Here is an 18,399-nt window from a genome sequence, read left to right as displayed (position 1 = left end):
AATCTCATTACAAATATATTTAATGTTGCAGTGATTTAAAAAAATGTACAGATTAAATGGGGTGACTTAAACATAGCGTGACTATAATTCCTATATGAAACACACATAATATCAATATATATGCAAAAATGAAAGCAATTAGCTGGTATGACCTATTGCTACACAGACCATTTCTTTGAAATTGTAAAAAAAGGTTGTAAAAAAATCAATAAAAATCTGTGAAACTATTGACTTTTCACAGGTTCGTCAGTCTCAGTTCACCCTCAGTTCTTGCCTTATGTTTCCATGTTTCAGTCTTTCCATGTGGGTTTAAGAGTGGCTGAATTTTCCTTTCATACTGTTTTTATTAACTCAGTCATCAGTGTTATGATCACCATCCACCATGAGAAAAAAGACAGAAGCAAACATAAGATAAATAATGACAGATTTAATTACTTCCGGAGAAGTCACATAAAGTCTTGTTTAAATGCCTGTAACAGCCAATAAACAGTGTTCTGGTCCAGGTTCCACTTATTTATAAATAAAAAAGGAAAAGTTGAACTTGGATTAAATGACCAGTCCTGTTTATTGGGTATTGGGTTTCCAGGTCATTTTTGTAAACAGTGCAGACAGTAATTGAGGTCAATGTGGAATACAGACAGGTGGCTATACCCTCTCCTATGTGATTTGAGTCCAAAAGGAAACTAATAATAATTTCACCGGAGGAAATATTTGAGTATAACTATGCCTTTTCCATTTTGTGATCCTTGGTCTAGTTGCGAAAGAAGTTTGGCCCAAAGACGACTCCCACCACACAGGCCATGACAAAGAGGATCCAGAAGATGAGGGCCAGCAGCTGAACACACACTAGGGCCCGGCCCGGCTCCTGCTGCCCCTCCAAAGCACCAGCAGAGGGAGCGGTGGGGTGCTGCTCCTCCCCTGTCCCCATCTGCTCCACACGCAGGCTCACCGTGGGCAGGATGATGAAGCGAGCGTCCCGGGAGTCCAGGGACAGCACCACGCGCTGGGTGATGGTGGTCAGACGGCTGGAGACGGAGACCGGCATGCGGAACGCCAGGGGAGGCAGCTGGGCCAAAATGCGAGAGTTGCAGGGGAGGGCTTGAGCGTCCCCAGTCTCCAGGGGGGTGGGGTGGCGACACAGTGGGCAGGAGATTGATGGGGGGCTGTGGGGATCCGGAGGCTGGATGGGCGACAGTTGGATCCTCTGTAGGCACTCGGTGCAGAATACGTGCAGGCACTCCAGCATACGGGGGCACTTCCCTCCCTGGTTGTATTCCTGGTAGCAGATGGGACATTCCACTTCAGCTGCCTCCGTAGAGCTGGTCTGCTGCTCCTGCTGCGGTGGCTGCACTGCGCCTGGAACCTCTGCCATGGAGACACTCAGAGCTGGGCAGGGTGTACTGAGGGGCTCCGAGCACTGCTGGTATTACTAGAGTGGTTCTGTTGTAGAGACCTGGAGCTATGCAAAAGAGACCACAGTCATAACCTTTTCCCTCTCTCTTACATTATGCATCTGGACCAGGTAACCGCTCTGAATTTTAAAACACATAGATTCACAATATAGTATGTTCCCCAGCACAAACATTTCTTTCACAGGATGTTGCTCTGCAATCTGAAAGTAAGTCATAAATGCAGTATATGACACAGTAACAGTAATAGGCATTCCGAAACCATGTGACGTGCTCCGATTTCTGGGTACTTTCCCGGTCATTTGTTGAACTTTGAACTGTTTGCACTACCATCAATGAGGATGTAACCTCGTTTCCTGTCCTTCAGTGTCCCATGGTTTTTCTGGTTCTCTGCATTGCCCTGGGTTTGTACTTGTATTTCCTTGTTCTCCCTCTTTGCCTGTCAGCGTTTATTTATAAGAATGTATATTTACTTTTACTCATTTTTCAGACATTCTTATGAAGACTAACTTACAAAAAGTTTGTCTTGAACAACAAATAGCTTCAGCTTAAGGTCCCATGTTGTGGAAAATGACCCTTCCCTTGCTATATGGATTATGAAGCAGTTGAAGGTGATTTGAAAAACACTGTGAAAGTATCAAAACCCACACAATGTGCATTTAATGTAAAGTTATGACATCACAACGATTTGCTTATTTGCTTCTGCATGGCCCACCTTGGAGCCAGAACAAATTCAAGTACTTCAGTTTGTGGGAGCTACTCAGCCAATCAGAACAGAGGTTAATTGATATCACTGAGCCTTAAAGACCCGAAATGAAGCACTAGAAAGGTGTACAATATGGGACCTTTAATATGTTCTCAAGTATTGATCAACTTGTGTCCCTACCTGTAATGATCCAGCCAGATCCAGAAATTCTATGTGTTCCACCTCAAGCCCACCCAAGACAACCAATCAAGTAGGTCAAAAATGGGATATATCACCACTGTGTACATAGTGAACAACACAATTCAATGGGATGCAATAATATTATTTTTTGTACGCAGTTTTTGAAACTGCGGAATGAACCAATTGGTATGAAACTTAAGTTGAGTTACAGTAGTGTAGAGGGTAGAATATAATGACTCTGTAATAATATTGATCAGATTGATAGGTAATAATTGTATGTGTGAGCACACTTCTGTCAACTCAACTGCAAATATAGTGTATGTAAAGTATACCCTGGTGTTTATTTGTGTGAACTGCCAGTCCCAGGCCACTACTGACACAGAAACAGCAACACTTACTTGGGGTAGTTGCTTGGCAATATGACTCCACTCTCTGAGGACAGTGAGCAGATTGGAGACAAATGGCATATACACATATATCTAACACACACACATACACAACGCATAATGTGCTGACCAATATAAACGTCAAAATAGAATAAAAACGAATACCTGTGAGCCAAATGCAAATTCCTTGATTATTGGATTCAAATATTTGAATGTTATGACCTAAGTTTTAACTTCAGGTGTGTGTGTGTGTGTGTGTGTGCGCGCATGTGTGTGTGTACACGGAGGTGTACAAGACAGGACGCACGCACTCACATGCACATGCACATACACTCGTGAATTAATTATATTGAAATGGTATTCAAGATATGATTCAATTAATATAACCAAAATAATGGGAATCAAATAAGTTGTATTTACCTCTTTAGAAGCCTCTGTAGCCAAATTGAATGTCAGTGTTCCGCTGGATTGGTTAGATGCTAACCCACAATCCTTCTTCTGTTTTACATTAGATATCAGTATAAAGCAGTACTGACACTGACTCCTCTCTCTGCATGTTTGACTCAATTTAAATCAGTATCACCCTCCGTTCATCAGTCTTTTACTGCAAGTGGCAATCTCTCTCTCACCCTCTCTCTTTTACACTCTCTCTCCCCTATCCATTCTCTGCTTCTTCCAATGCCCAGGGAGTTGAGCTGGGTTACCCAGACGTTTTTTCTCTGGCTGTGTGTGGGTTACCAGGATGGGGAATAGCATGAAGAAGCCCCCTCCCCCAAAACAAAAAGCCCGCTAGGACCAGTAAGACTGACAGAGGCTATTCCCAGTTTCACGGATCCGCCCAGCCATACATTCTCACCTTGCTTTCAGTCATGCATAATGCATAATGCATGTACCTATGCTGTTCTTTCCCCCCAGTGTTAAAGATGATGATCACCAACTATCTGACCTCTGGGATTGTGAGTATAATGAGTATAAATATAGAGGCAAAATTATTCTCCTAGCATTATTCTCCTAACTGAACTAAAGTATAGTGTTTGTGGTGTAATGTCTTGTCTATCAGTTTGAGTCGGGGTTTAATATGTTTCACATAGCTCGATCTTCACCAACATTCTGTAAAATGTAATGTATTGCATAGATCTCCATTGTTCCTGGACTTCTCTGACACATCCACACATGACTGAATATGTTTAATAATAGTGAGGCAAACATGTAATTCTCACTTAAAAGATCCTACAATAACTTCCGCTGAATCATAATACCCTTCTGCTAGAGTTGGTAGATTGACACCTTGTAAAGCTACTCAAAGCAGCTGTATTATGAGAAAAGGTCAATGTGGTCAGAATAAATCTTCAATATCTCATGGAATTTTCTATGTTCAGAATGAATTGATTCCTGGGGTCAACAGTGCAGTGAGTCACTGTAGTGTTCACAATGTGACGTAAACAGAGTCAATTTGATCCTGTCTTTTTATCTCTTGCTTCCTCTGGCGAGCTAACATAAACTGCAATAATTTCTGGCCACATTTTGTGACATTTCCAAAAAACGCCTGGATGATCCCCAATTCTGATAATGTTCTATTGAGAGATTCATCAAAACTGGAACTTTTTGGACAACACAGGGTTAGAATGTAATACCAACAGTCAGAAATAGTGGTGGTAGTGTAATGGTATAGACATGCAAAGACTCATGATGTTTTCTAACCATAACACATGATCCTGACATTTTCTATACCTTCTTTCTTAGAGAATGTTCATTATATCCAAATATACAAATCCATATTAGCTACTGAATATATGTAATGTTCATGGCAAGGCCCACTATTTCTGATTAATCTGCTTCTGTTATTGAAACATAAATATTTAGCAACATTATATAATCAATAATAATAGATTCATTGTGTGCTATGCTGGAGAGTTAGTAATAACAGTTTTAAAAAAAGGTTTTTTTTATTTGAACACCTTAAAGATTTAGAATTTAGCTTCATATAAATGTACTGTATTTACTTAAAGAAACAGTTATTGTTGTGCGATAAAAAAATGAATTGACAATGTTTGAGCCTTATTTTTTTTTTAAAGAATTAGAGGATTAAGCAACATTATTTGGAGCAAATTAGAAACTTTTTAAAAGGCATCTTGGTATTGGATAGTTAAATGTGCTTTTTAAAGTTGTTGTACAGAATGAAGCTTGATGTCAGACACAAGCATTTCCACTGAGTTTATTTTTGGCAAATGTGAGAAAACAATCAAGATAAACAGAGTTGACCATACTGCATGATATCCTAACAAATTAAGCTGTCAGACTGTCACTGTTCTTCAGTGAAGAAGTTCAGTTGACATCCAGAGACCTTTGGATTTGTGGTAAATTATTAATAATAAGTTTACTAGAAGAGGGTCAATTGATCAGTGTATGAAACATCATTGAATGAAGGCAATTACCTTTTTGGTATCCTATCTAATTCCTGGGAATAATTTTAATTGGGCATTGTAACTAAATTATGATCAGTTGAAGAGGGTATAATTACCTTTCAGTAAGAATAACTAGGCAGTGGTTCTCAAAAAACAAGATTTCCTAATTTAGCTCAATATATTTATCAAGGTAAAGTAGTGTATAAATATATGCCTATTTGTATTCCAAATGCTTTTTTCAAATTATTTCTTGAGAAACGAAATGTAAGTAATTACCTTTTCATTACAGTGGAAGTAAATGGCACTCGTATTTTCAAAATAGGCCCATGTTACAAATGTACTTGTTTAAAATAGCTTAAAATAGCAGAATGCGGGACTGGGCGTAACAGGATTGAGCAACGTTTGAGACGTGCTTGTGAGCAGTAATATCGGTGACGACATCGAGTTTGTGAGTGTGTAGGCAAGGGTTTTGGGCATATCCTGAACTGAATTCCCTCCCCAGCCCCACCCCTACTAGAACGTAGTAGTTACAGTATATAAATCAGCGTACAAGAATTTCGACTACAGGAATCTGTAGCAGCACAGAAGTCGGTTTTCGGAACAGAAGCTGGCAAAATGTGTTCAGAACTCGAGTGCGGTATTTGCTATAGAATGTACAATACAGGTCGTCGTTCTCCCAGGGAACTCAGCTGTGGGCATACGTTTTGCGAAAGGTGTCTGGTAACTTTGTCCCGGCCTTCGACGCCCCAAAATATCGCTCGTCCAGGAGACGTTGCGATTGTCTGTCCGCTGTGTCGTTGCTCCTCTTCTGTCCTCGGTTCCGAGGGGGTACGGCTGGCGCTTCGGTTAAACGAAGGTGTATTAGGGCGCATCTTAGCGGCTCGAGTACTTGATAGTGGTTCAGCTGAGGATACCGAGAGTGAGGACGAGGACAACGAGGATGTTGAAAAAAACAGGGGAGTGCAGGGGAGTACTGCGCCTCCTCGAACAAGAAAAGGCAAGCTCTGGCGATCTATGAAGCGGTTCTGTGGAAGACTTACCGGGAATAGCAACCAAGATTCGCGGCGTGGCGGAAGTGGTAAGCAGCCTACCACCTATCCAAATGTTATTCTGATAACCAATGAGCGTTACTATATTTAATCATGTTTTATGATTAAACTGCCAACGTGAAATAACATAATAATAATTAGGCTATAATTATTATGCGGCGAACTGAACATGTCGTTATACATTCGGCTATGCTTAGGCCCATAATAATAGGCTACTCTACAGAGTTTTATTTGAGTAAAATGTGTGTTTCCAATTCAACGTGTTCTCAAATAACTTTACAGTTTATTAGTTTTATAGCGATATTGCCATTGTCAGATATTCTCTTTGAATGCAAGGCTTATAAATTAACTTATACCCATTTAAGTAACTTTCTTTGTCATTCAGAATACATGACAGATGGAGATATCAGAGACCTCGCTTTGATGTCCTGCTACATGATGTAAACCCCAACAATGTGCGCGCACGTTGCGCTTTGCAAGAGAAGTGATCTTAACATGTTGAATCGCGGGATACATGGCGTCACTGGCTGGAAAGAATGGACTGAAAAAACGCACTTGCTGGTGACTGAGTAGCCTACAGCCGATTCTTGCTTTTGGACAGTATTAATATTTGCTCGGTGAATTCGGCGAGCAGCGACGTAGCTATTTCTGGTCTCAGTCATGAGAAGGTAGCCTAGTCTTCTTCGGTTCTTTGGAGAATTAAAAATGTCTTATTATTGAAGCAGAAGACTAGCTCTCCTAAGAACAACATTAAGTTAATTATTTCATGTTTTATAAAATGTGAACTTGAAGAAGTCTTTTTAAATCATTTCTTTTTGTCATTGAAATGTGTCAGTAGCCTAGACTGTTGTTTGAATTCTGTTTGATCTTATATGTTTTGAGTTATTATTATTATTATTATTATTATTATTATTATTATTATTATTTATTTTCAAAGATATGCATTCTTTTTTGAAGTGATTTTTGTAATAAAAATTCTCAGTGTTGTTTCTTAATAATTGTGTTAATTTTTTGTGAGCCAAGCCAAAAAAAGGGGCCTGAACCCCTAGAACCTTCCTCACATGCCCAGTCTTAAAACCTCAAACCATTCCAATACAGCCATGATAAATTACTTTTATTTAGGCACCGGTTTAATAATATATTAACTATTCAGGGCAAGGTTCATTAACTGTCTGCTGTCCCTGGGGAATAGCAGTGTTGGAATAGCAGTGAACCACTAATTAGGAATAAAACTATAAATAGGGTTTTCAGGCAATTATCCTCTTCCTTGGCAGATAAAAGCTGAATTAATGGAAAAAAAATTTAAAATAACATTCTATTAATAAAGTGGAATGAAAACAATGATTAGAACAGACCAATGATCAATTTACTTGGTCAAGTTTTGGCTTTAACTGCCACTGTAATTATCTTCATGTGTCTAACATGGTGAAGCAATGTGACTCAGACCTGGTCGGTCACAGAGGACCATTATATTTCTGATTTTGTTTTCAAAGAACATATGAAAGTGTGCCTTTGATTGTGAAGGCATCCATTTTTAACATCAGTTTAGCACATGCATTACATTAATGGCATTTGGCAGATGCTATTATGCAGAGCGACGTACATTTGATTAGACTGTAGATAAGTGTCTTGAGTTGAGGACAGCAGTCATAAGTAATTATGAAGCACAAAAGGTCATACATTCCTTGTGACTGCTGAATGCTGGTCAGTGTAAAAATTACACATTGATAATTTACAGAGAAATTATGTTGAGTTGCATTCTACCACAATTGGCAGTTGAAAGCTCTAGTGGATAGAGCTTCCATCTTTAACCAAACAGTTGAAATGGTACTCGGTTTGCATGACCTCAGAAAGTATTAGCTTTTTCACATTTTTTTCACAAGTATTAATGCATTGAAATATTATCCTAATTCACCAACACAATAATATCGGCACATTTGTGATGCAGTTTTTTTAGCAAACAAATATTTTTAAATGAAATACCTTTTTTTTGCAAAAGTACCATTTGTCAGCACTTCTGGAGAGAGACGTTTGATGTTTCTGCCTCCTAGTGCTCAAAATGGCAGCTCTAAGGGAAAACAACAGACTCAACACTTTCAGAAAAATTACCTTGGTTGTCTGTTTAAAGAAAAAGGAGCTTATTAGAATAACGGCAGTAGCAGATGTGATGGGATTAATACATTCTGGATTCTGCAGAGGCCCTCTGAACCACCCAACCTTGACTGCAGTTGTGTCAAATGTGAGGGCAGCAGTGTTGGCAAGAATTTGTGATTTCCTTTCCACCACCAACCAGTTAGGGCCTAGAGAACGAGGTGTATGATGTGTGGGTCAGCACTGATGCCTCGCAAGAGTCAAGAGGCATCCTCCCTGTGTGGAGTTTGCATATTCCAGCCGTGTTCGCCTGGGTTTCCTCTGGGCACTCCGGTTTCCTCCTACAGTTCAAAGACATGTAACTCAAGGTCTACAGATGGAAATGAGCCTCCCTTGCAAACACTGGCACATTTAAGTACATTGACCATGTCAAATAAACGAATAAATGAAACAACTGAAATGAATCACTGGAGCTGAAACAGACCAAGAAACCAGCAACTCTGTGGATGTCCAGGACTGACACCTGTACTTTTGTGATTCTCCTGGTTATTATTCTATTATTGTTGTTATTATAGTATTAATCAATGAAACAAGTATTACTGTAATCTTGTCTGCACACTCTGAGCTCATTTCTGGTATGCTGCAAGACGTTTGCCAGAATCACACTTAGAATGAGCTGCCTGCCAGAAACAGAGGTCTCATCCTTTGTCTGCAGTAGACCCATCACTGAAGGTTATGGGTCTATCTGTCCAGTCTCGAATGCACATTTTAAAGTGCTGATGGGAGTCACGTATTTTCATGCGGTACAATTTCATTATGGGATGTGCTCAATTACATTAAAATGACATAAATCAAACTGGTATCCACATCTGTTAGATAAATGGTTGCAGGTTTACAGCATGTTGTTAACTTATTTCATTTTAACAACTGATTTGAACAATTATAATTGCCAACCATATTTAAAATTTAGTTTCTACTTAAGTGTTGAAACCATTTATGTCTGTAATATTCAGCAGTGGCATGAAATTGGTCACACATGTGCACGTGTAATCCCCCCCCCACACATAGACAGTAATGACGCCAAACTGTGCACTGGCCTGTGTGCATGTCACATTGATCTGACCTAAAATGTTCTGTATTGTTAGCTGTCTAATTCATTCTGGGTGGGGCCATAAAACATATTGGGACTTAATAAGTAAGTTTTGGCACCTATGCTAATGCTATATGCAGCAATGCATCACTGTACTGCAGCAAGGGTAGTCGAGTGCAATTTCCCTGACAAAAAGTTTTTCATTGACATTGCATTATTTTATCCATCATCCTCAATATTTTCAATTAATGTGTGAAAGACTCAATAAAAAGGTGAGGCGTTCACTGAAGAAACAGACAATTTTTGTTCTGTGACACTTCCTGCATGTAATCTCCCCTGTTGGTTCATATCTATTCTTGGGTTAAAAATAGGCCTACATGTGGTATTTAAAATACACTATCCTGTTCAATAGATTAAAGTCTGATCATAATAACAATATTCTCTGCCTGTTGTTTTTAAGTGTGCTCCAACTCTCTTTCCTAAGTCTACTTTGGTCTTACTTGGATTATTTTTGTTTGAGGCCTACATGCAGTATTTAAGTAAAATTTAAACATTTTTTCCAAATGTTATTCCGTTATGTGGGCTGATGACATGTATCTATCAATATTAATGCATTGGAATATGAACAGAGCTTAATTAGAGGAAAATAAACAATTACAAGTACAACTTTCTATGAGGTAAGTGGCAATGGCCCTCAGAATGCAAAATGTTATGTGTCTCTGAATAAACTGAATTTTGGATATTGCCTTTCTTTAGAAGGGAAGAGCACTGGGGAGCTGAAAAGCTGACATTGAGTGATTCAGTAAACTGTTGTTCGGCTGCCATTATGTGCGTATCTAAGCAACTGGAAAACCCAAGGGCGTGTCAGCCATGTCAGTTACACTAAATCATTTGGCAGTGACATCCTGATTGATGGCACTGGTTGAATGGTGCACAAAAGTGTACTACCTGATATAGCCTCATCCGAGAGTCAGTGCTTATATTATTGTCATGACTTACAATAGTCACTTATTTGTGTATTCAGCAGTGGCAGATGCTAAGCGGAAAAAATGTCTAAATATCCATGTCCAAAAATATACATGTGCATACACGTGCACGCATGCACACACACACACACACACACACACATCCATATAACTATGAGAGAGCCTAAAAATGGCAGCTTAGTTACTGTTACTTCATCATAGGTCTCCCCCACCTCTCAAATATATAATTATTGCCACATTGCCTCAGTCCAACCATATGTGCAATTATGTCTTATATAATTATGTGCAGAGCTTGACATCCATTTGAATAAGCATGTGTATTCCTTCACAACAATGGGCAGAAAATCACAACACAAAACAATCATACCCATGTCCCATTCTGTATACCGTTTTGCAATTTGAATAGGATACAAGCAATTCATAGTAGATCATTATAAATGAGCCTCTGCCCTTCTTGATGATATCACATTTTTGTATTCCTGAAAATAACACCAATGTTCTCCACTATCACTTTAACTAAGACCATCTGCCAAGTGCCTGCAATGTAATGAAATATGGAAGAATATCAGGGATGGGCTGTGTCTGTACTGTACATAAATTGATAAACTGCTTATCATAGCATCATCCAGTTATAATCAACATGATAAACTATGGCTGTTTTTAGATGCACATCATTTAATCAGGAAAACAAGATCCATTAGAACAAATAAAACAAATTAGAAAACAATAGTTTATCATGTTCATTATAACTTATACTAATACTAAGATTACACAAAGGTCTGCTTTGTGTTAACCAGTTAAAATCAACATGATAAACTACTGTTGTCTCTAGTGTTTATACCTGTATGTACATAATGTAATATGTAAAACAATATTCAGGAGAGCAAATGCGACACATGAGACCAAACAAAAATGTTGAAAATCAACTCCATGCATAAGTTATGATACGATGTGTTATTGCTATGATAGCAAAAGCAGCTATGAAAACATTGCTTAATAACCGGATTTAAAAGTTAATTCCAGGTCTCAGGAAGCCTAAGGTGATGTTGTTCATAGTTCACAGTGACCAGTCATTCAGGTTGAAAGTCTTGGGGTTATCTGCAACCTTTACTTTCTCTAGCATTTTCTTGAGCTAAGAGTATTCACAGGATTCAAACAGAATGTGGCTAAAAGTACTCTTATTGAATGTACACCCCACAGTAATAAGCAAGTGCTGTCTCCATGAGAATGTCCATATCCTGACTTCATCATGTCTGAGTCAACTTGTTTATTCAGAAATATTAATTATACCTAGTTTACAGTAAGATTGCAATGTAACAAATGCAACAACAGAGATATTATTTTATATTGTCTATTTATTACATTTCTGAATTGTGAGAGTGAATGTATCCCAGTGTTTTTGGAATGTTGTCCAGGTCCTGAGATAACAAATAATCCCCACCCCATCATACTACAACCACTGTGTTTTACTGTTGGTATGATATCCTGTGAAGTGTTGTATTTTTATTTTTTTTGCAAATGTGAGACAAGCTCACATTTTGTCTTATTATAGAGTCATGGGCACTGACCTAAACTGAGGCTAGAGGGGCCTGCAGTTCTTTGCATGTCCTTCTGGGATCTTTGTGACTTCCTGGATGAGCTGTTGCTGTGGCCTTGGAGAGATTTTGGCAGGACAGCCACTCCTGGGAAGATTCAGCACTGTTCCAAGTGTTGGAGATAATGGTTCTCACAGCACTGAATATGAGCAGCCCCACCTATTACAATTCTCATTTGCTGCCACTGCTAACAGTCATAAAATTATGTTTAAAACAATTTAAAACAATGCATTTCAACATTCGAAAAACAAGGGCTACATATAGTGGAGTGTTCTGATTTCGAATGTTGAAATCGGAATCGGAGTAAACTTTATATCGTTAGTTCTACCACTAGATGTCGCTCAAAATCCACATAAAACTGTTCGCCACGAGGCGTCAGGTTAGGTAAACGTTTGGGGGAAAAAGAGTAGCTGCTCGATGCAGGAGTAGCTGCTCGATGCAGCTGCATCGAGCACCATTTGGAAAAAAACGTGGAAAAGGAAATATTTCCAAGAATTAAAAAAAGCTGAATTCAATTAATAATTTTTGAATTACAATATTGTTACACTATTTTACCAAAGTTTATAGATGTGTGTCGGATTTACATAGTTTCCAAAAAAACAAGAAACGAACATTTTCAACCATTGTAACCATACTTTACAATGTATTTGTAGCAATTACTTGCTTCAGTCAAAATATTGTAAATAACTATAAATATGCACATTAATACAAATCTAATGGTTCTAATTCACAGCTGAAATAGTTCAAGCATGTCTTTCACAAGGATTCAAGCTTGTGTCTAGAGCCCCTGCCCCATTGAGAACACAGAAAATGCCTCATTCATACAAGATGACTCCTAACCTTTTCCCATCTCGGGAGCCACACCAGTCTTCTACTTGTCCTCAACTGTCACGCCAGGGTTGCAGGAGGCCAAACACATGAAAAAGCTCAAGGATATGCCAATCATGTGTAAACTGTATCCACGTAGAGCTCCCCCCCCCCCACAGAAAATGGGACAGCCCAATTTCTTGAATGTCTCCACATAAAAACAGTCTATTTTTGTAACAAGTGTTCTGTTATTTATTCTCTGAAGACTAATTACTAGCCCTCTTTTACCTCTGTTTATAAGCCCACTTTTGCTCTCTCGTTTTTTCACACATTGCCTACTTCTTTCCCTCAAAGTGTCTGAAGAGGGAGATTGTGTACCATGTGTCTGTGGCTTTCAAGGAGTTCTCAAGAAAAATAAACTACAGAGGCCCTTAAGTCATCTAGTCCCTCCCTCACGCTCTCCCTCTCCACGCCCCTGCCCCCCCTCCCAGCATACCCCTACACCCTGCAAAAATGTCTTTCAGTGCTTCATTTTCTGTCTTCTAACTCAAGCTCTGATTCTATTACAGCAAGGCATACACTGCACAGAGCAAAATAAATGCACAAATGAGTAAACATGTTACATTTCACTTGTGTCTCCCAGGCCCAGCCACAAGACTGAACACGTCACTGAAGGGGGGAGAGGGGGAGGGAGAAAGCCTTTTTGTTTTTCTCAGTCGACTCTGGAGAAGGGGAGGGGAAGGAGGGGGTACAGCAGGGCTAAAACTATGCAAAAAAATACTAACGTCTTTGTAGGATTTCTATTTCATATTCCAACAACTTTCGATCCATACAAAGCCAAGAAAAAGAGAAAATAGCTTAGTTTGAGTAGTATACACACTTGAACTCATTAGCTTTTTTTCAATTCATATTTTAAATGTGAGATGAGAATACAGAAAAAAGTGATGCACACTGTATGTGTGTGTGTGTGTGTGTATGTGTATCTGTCTTTGTGTGCTTTTGGGACAAGAGGGGAGTTATTTCCGTGTCACACACAGAATGGGCTTCCTGCCAGCTTGTGCTAAAAAGGAAGCAATAAAGATGGAAGACTTCCTGTATGATTGCCAGCAAGCTGAAGTGTGAATGGCCAATGCCTTATAGTGCATGTATGTGTCAGATTTGGAGACACAATAAACATTTGGAGGTAGGGAAAGTATTATGGATACACTTGTGAATATAAACACGCCTTTCAGCTCCATGTATTTTCCCATGCTTGCATTGAATAATAATGTATTATTATTTCCCTTCCCCTTCATGTGTCTTTTTCTCTTGGACTTCAATTTATTTAATTCCCATTTTCATTTATTCAGCATGGAATACTATCTGTGTCTGTCCATCATTTGTTTGTTATTATGTAATTGTTTGCACTAACCCCAGTGCATTGGATCTTGGTGGCGAGTTCATAGACATTCACTATGCAGCCCTTGATGCTATGACCACTCTAGCTATAGATCTGAGGCATAGAAGTTAAACTGCCAGTTTTTTTATTATTAATTTATTTCCAAAGTCAATGTTTCCTCTTCCTCCTTTCCCACCTCTGTTGGCAAGAGACCTCCCAGCCTGCAGGTCTGTGACATCATCATCTCTTCTTTGTGTCCTTTACCTTGGCTCTGTCCCAAAAACACAGTTCTGTACTCCCAGCTTTAGAGCGTGGTAGAAATGCTGTGTGTCTCCATGGTGACCATTTAAAAAGCAGGGCCCCAGTCCCCTTTGGCTGGAGGCGACTGCATGTTTGCGCTTATCTGAGCTCAAGGCACCAGTGCACGTGTGACAGAGGCTCAGGCACTATTACACCATCCCATGGAGCTTCAGAACTGTGATGGTTTTGCACAAAGCTTTCAGAACAGCATTGCAGCTATGCCATTGCAAGACAGCAGGAATGCAATATGTCTACATGGCAGTATGCAAAGCACAAGCAAAGAAGGACTCTTTACTCCGCCCCAGTCAACCTGCCCCTACCCAAATACCCAATTTCCTAGAACCTGTCACAAATTGTTATGTGTGCACGTGTGTGTGTGTTCCAGGTATTCACATTCACTACAACCTGGAGAGCAGCTGCAGGATCCTCCCACCCCTCAGGGCAACAGCAGAATGTGACACGGTGCAGAGCTTAGTGTTGCTTTCATTCCCATGCAGATAGGGGCTGGTGTAGGCCTCGATTCACAGGTGTTAATGTACCTCATTCCCATTTATACAAACAAGAACTGGATTCAGTTACCGAGCCATCTGTGCCTACCTGCAGTGTGCCGCGAAAACAGAGTTACCTCGCTCTCCCGAGACGGGCCATTTTCCACACAGCAGCTTAGTGCTTGTGCCTGCGCTCACAATCTCAACATTGCTATAAACTACAGTTTAAGCATTTTCTAAACTCCTGATAGATTTGCTTTTCAGAAAAGTGATCCGGAGCACATGTGTAATGTGTAATGAGCGCAATGTGCAATAAGACTGGCCTCTTTGTCGGCCCATTTCACTCTTGTAACGTCCACAGGTGATACGTATGAAATAAAAACACAAACACACCATTTAACTGTCCATTTTTTCTTTGCTTCATTTCGTTTTTCAAGCAACAGTGACATTTTCTACATCACAGGCAAGTATCATAACCTTGCATTTTCAACAATCCACGTAAGCAGGAAAAAAGCCTCCCCATCCAATAACTTCTATTCTATACAAGAAAATACAGCAACTTAGAGCATATATACCCATTACCAAAACATCATTCTCTTCATTATCATTATTAATAGCTATATTATTACACTGCTCTTTCTCCTTCAGCATGGAAATGGTTGATTTTACGACTGTAACGTTGACACTCCAACCTCATAATTGCAGACGGCGTATCAGCGATAGTGCAGGTTTATTGCGCATCTTGTATGAACAGAATCCCTCCTTGCTACCCTTTTCTCAACTGAATATGATCATTTAATTCTTCTAATAATTGCTTAAAATGTTATGTTGGCAGTACAGTACATCCTTGTTACAATTACAACCATCTACACCAAAAAATACAAAGTGAGATTTGGGCCACCAATCACCAACTGTACACGATAAGCAGTTAAAAGCCACCTTATAATAGCACTCACCAACCAATCACATTACAATCTGTTCACTTAATTGACTCTGGCAATACAGATTGATAGACACAAAATATTTACAAAAAAACGAAACAAAAAAAAACAAACAGATATACATACAACGTCCTTATCGGTATTTCCCCACTGCTATATTCTTTCATTGTTCAGATCAAACCAAAAGAACTGGAATACTGATCGATTAGAAATCTAAATATTAACCTTCAAGTTAGTCAGGGTTGAATCTTCTCAGAGGCAGTCCTAAAACACACCCGTCCCATGTGAAAACCAGAGGGAGGATTACGGGGAAAGAGTGTCTCCTTAACTGTTTATGAAAACCCCCCCAAAAAAACACTATACATTTCCTGCATTATAGCAGACTACTTTATTATAGAAAAAGAGACTCTGTAATTCACATCTGCAGTGTAAACTTACAAGTAAAGGTCTGTGTGCAAGCAACATAGTATTTTGGCACGATTGCCATTAACACAATGTCTTTTCAAAAGGGAAAAAGTGCTTCCCCCCCCACAGTGAGCAAGTCAGTGAAGTCCAGACCTAGAATGGGTCTGCTTTATCAAGCAACAGCACGGGGGCAAGAGTACTGCTACACAATTGTACATCCGCTAAAGAGAGACAAAAAAATACTATATATAAGCAGGAGGAACTCCTCTGCACGAATACTGCAGACTGCTGAACAGGGAATAAAAAGGGATTGACAGACAGGCACTTGAGTGTTTTTGCTGATGCATAGCTACAGCGTGTAAAGCGAGCTTTCTCTACAGTGTGAAAGAGAGAGAAGAAGAGACCTGACACTGCTACCACTTTGGTTCTACCCTGGATGTAGGGGGAGGTACGTTCATTTCACCTGAGGATCATATACACAGACAGGGGCCCTAGCGGCGATCCAGGCTGACCTTCCATGGTGACACTTACAGGTTTTGCACACACAGGGATTGAGAGAGCTATACCTGTCCTAATCTTTTAACGAGATCGATCGCGCCAATCCCATCCAATCAGGTCTATTTCAGTGATCCATGTCAGCGTCTTTGTGATGACCGACCATGAAAAGGTTCATCATCACCGAGGTCTAATTGTTCTGGTCAATGTAGACTAGTGGGGACCAGACCAAGTGTTTGTGAAAGAGTATTTGTATAAGAATAAAGGTGTCATTGCATGCAGAGCACTACATACAATATACTTGAATGCGTACTAGTGTGTCAGTTTTTATGATTACCTTACAGAGGCATACACCACTCCTTGGTGTGTGAGCCGGAGCCTGTACCTGAAAGGGTGTGTATGATGCTGTATAGCGTCTAAGGCGGAGAGCTACACGGTGTAGGGCAGAGTGAGTGACAGCAGTCAGCCAGCAGCAGGCACAGTGTAAAGTGAAAAGAGGCTACTCTTTAAACGCTTATAACACAATAAGGCCATTGGATTATCATTGTCATTACTTACATTACTTTTTGTGTTTTTAATGTCTTCACCATAGTTTTACTATAAAACGAGCACAAAAACACAAATATGCTTTTTTATCATACCAACTTGTGATACATATTTTTCTTTTAAAAAATGGCTACAATCAAAAATGAGGCACTTTTTAAAAAAGTTAATTAATTTATATTTAGATGCCATAATTACAGTATATATTTTCTTTATCCACTATTATTTATCCATTTATCCTTTATTCCAGATTAATTCACACTTCTTTCCTCTTTATTTTGTTTGTCTTAGTTGTTTGATGATATTATTGGCTCTTGGTTGGCAGTCTTGATAGCCTATTCTGATTGGCTAAAGGGCCCCCACTTGCTGTGCAATCTAAATCAAGTCTTTTGGCATGCACTCCCATTGGCTGTGGGAACCAAATGACTGAAAGCAAAAAAAAAAAGAAAAAAAAAGTCAAGTCAGCATTCTGAAAGTGCTTCTGGGGCCCGTCCAGCTCCTCCGGGTCCGAGATGCCAGCCCGTCGTCTTCCAGCTCCACCGCTGGCTGGACGAAGACGCGGAGATTCCTCGAAGTTCTCCTCCTCGCCATTCCAAAGCAGGGGGAGAGACGTCAGCATTCTGCAAAGACGGGAAAAGAGCTCTGAGCGGAACGCATGAAACAATAATGAAAATGGCGTGAATGTGGGAAAATGGAGAGAGATTTCGGGAGAAAGACGTCAGCCTCTGGCCCTGAAGGGAACGGGTCAACCTTACCAAAGGATATATAAATCCATGTTCTCACCCTTATCAGTGTATTTGTTATTTAGGGCTGCTGTATGGGATTGTTCTCTCATCACGAGCGCCTCGCCAAGGCAATGAGGGTACAAAGTGTGCAAGATGGGTGCATACACAACAAAGCCCAAAACAGTTAGCTACACTTCGAGACCACTGAGAGAGAGAGAGAGAGAGAGAGAGAGAGAGAGAGAAAGACAGAAGAAAGAGATAAGAGGTAGAAAGCAACAGAGAGGATGAAAGTGAGAGACCAAGAGAAAGAGGGCAAGAGGGACAGAGAGCAATAGAGAGGAAGATAGACAGTGACACAGTGAGAAAGAAAAGAGTGAGTGAGAAAGCGAGAGAAGAACAAGAGCGAGGGAAAGAAGAGTG

At 39.8% G+C, this 18,399-nt stretch overlaps 2 protein-coding genes and 1 long non-coding RNA gene across 3 annotated transcripts in view; 1 reads left to right on the top strand and 2 right to left on the bottom strand.

Moving 5' to 3' along the window:
- Positions 1–590: 590 nt before the first annotated feature.
- si:ch73-335l21.2 (RING finger domain-containing protein) lies at positions 591–12,812 on the bottom strand. Its single transcript, XM_061235716.1, has 2 exons — positions 12,738–12,812; positions 591–1,459 (listed from the first exon to the last, which is right to left on the bottom strand). Exon 2 carries the CDS (start codon positions 1,370–1,372, stop codon positions 752–754), a length of 621 nt encoding a protein of 206 aa, XP_061091700.1. The 5' UTR covers positions 1,373–1,459; positions 12,738–12,812; the 3' UTR covers positions 591–751.
- Positions 5,606–7,133, top strand: LOC133124476 (uncharacterized). Its single transcript, XR_009708322.1, has 2 exons — positions 5,606–6,164; positions 6,521–7,133. It is a non-coding gene; the product is annotated as an uncharacterized LOC133124476 (long non-coding RNA).
- Positions 12,813–15,282: 2,470 nt separating the features above from the next.
- The window catches only part of si:ch73-335l21.1 (insulin receptor substrate 1-B), a 34,229-nt gene continuing 31,112 nt past the window's right edge, over positions 15,283–18,399 (bottom strand). Inside the window, exon 3 of the mRNA XM_061237116.1 lies at positions 15,283–17,874. Within this exon, the coding sequence (XP_061093100.1) occupies positions 17,867–17,874 (8 nt within the window). The 3' untranslated portion in view covers positions 15,283–17,866. The remainder of the gene's footprint in view (positions 17,875–18,399) is intronic.

Source organism: Conger conger, chromosome 3, assembly GCF_963514075.1.
Source record: "Conger conger chromosome 3, fConCon1.1, whole genome shotgun sequence".
Lineage (NCBI taxonomy): Eukaryota > Metazoa > Chordata > Actinopteri > Anguilliformes > Congridae > Conger > Conger conger.
This window is presented reverse-complemented; position numbering and strand designations above follow the sequence as displayed.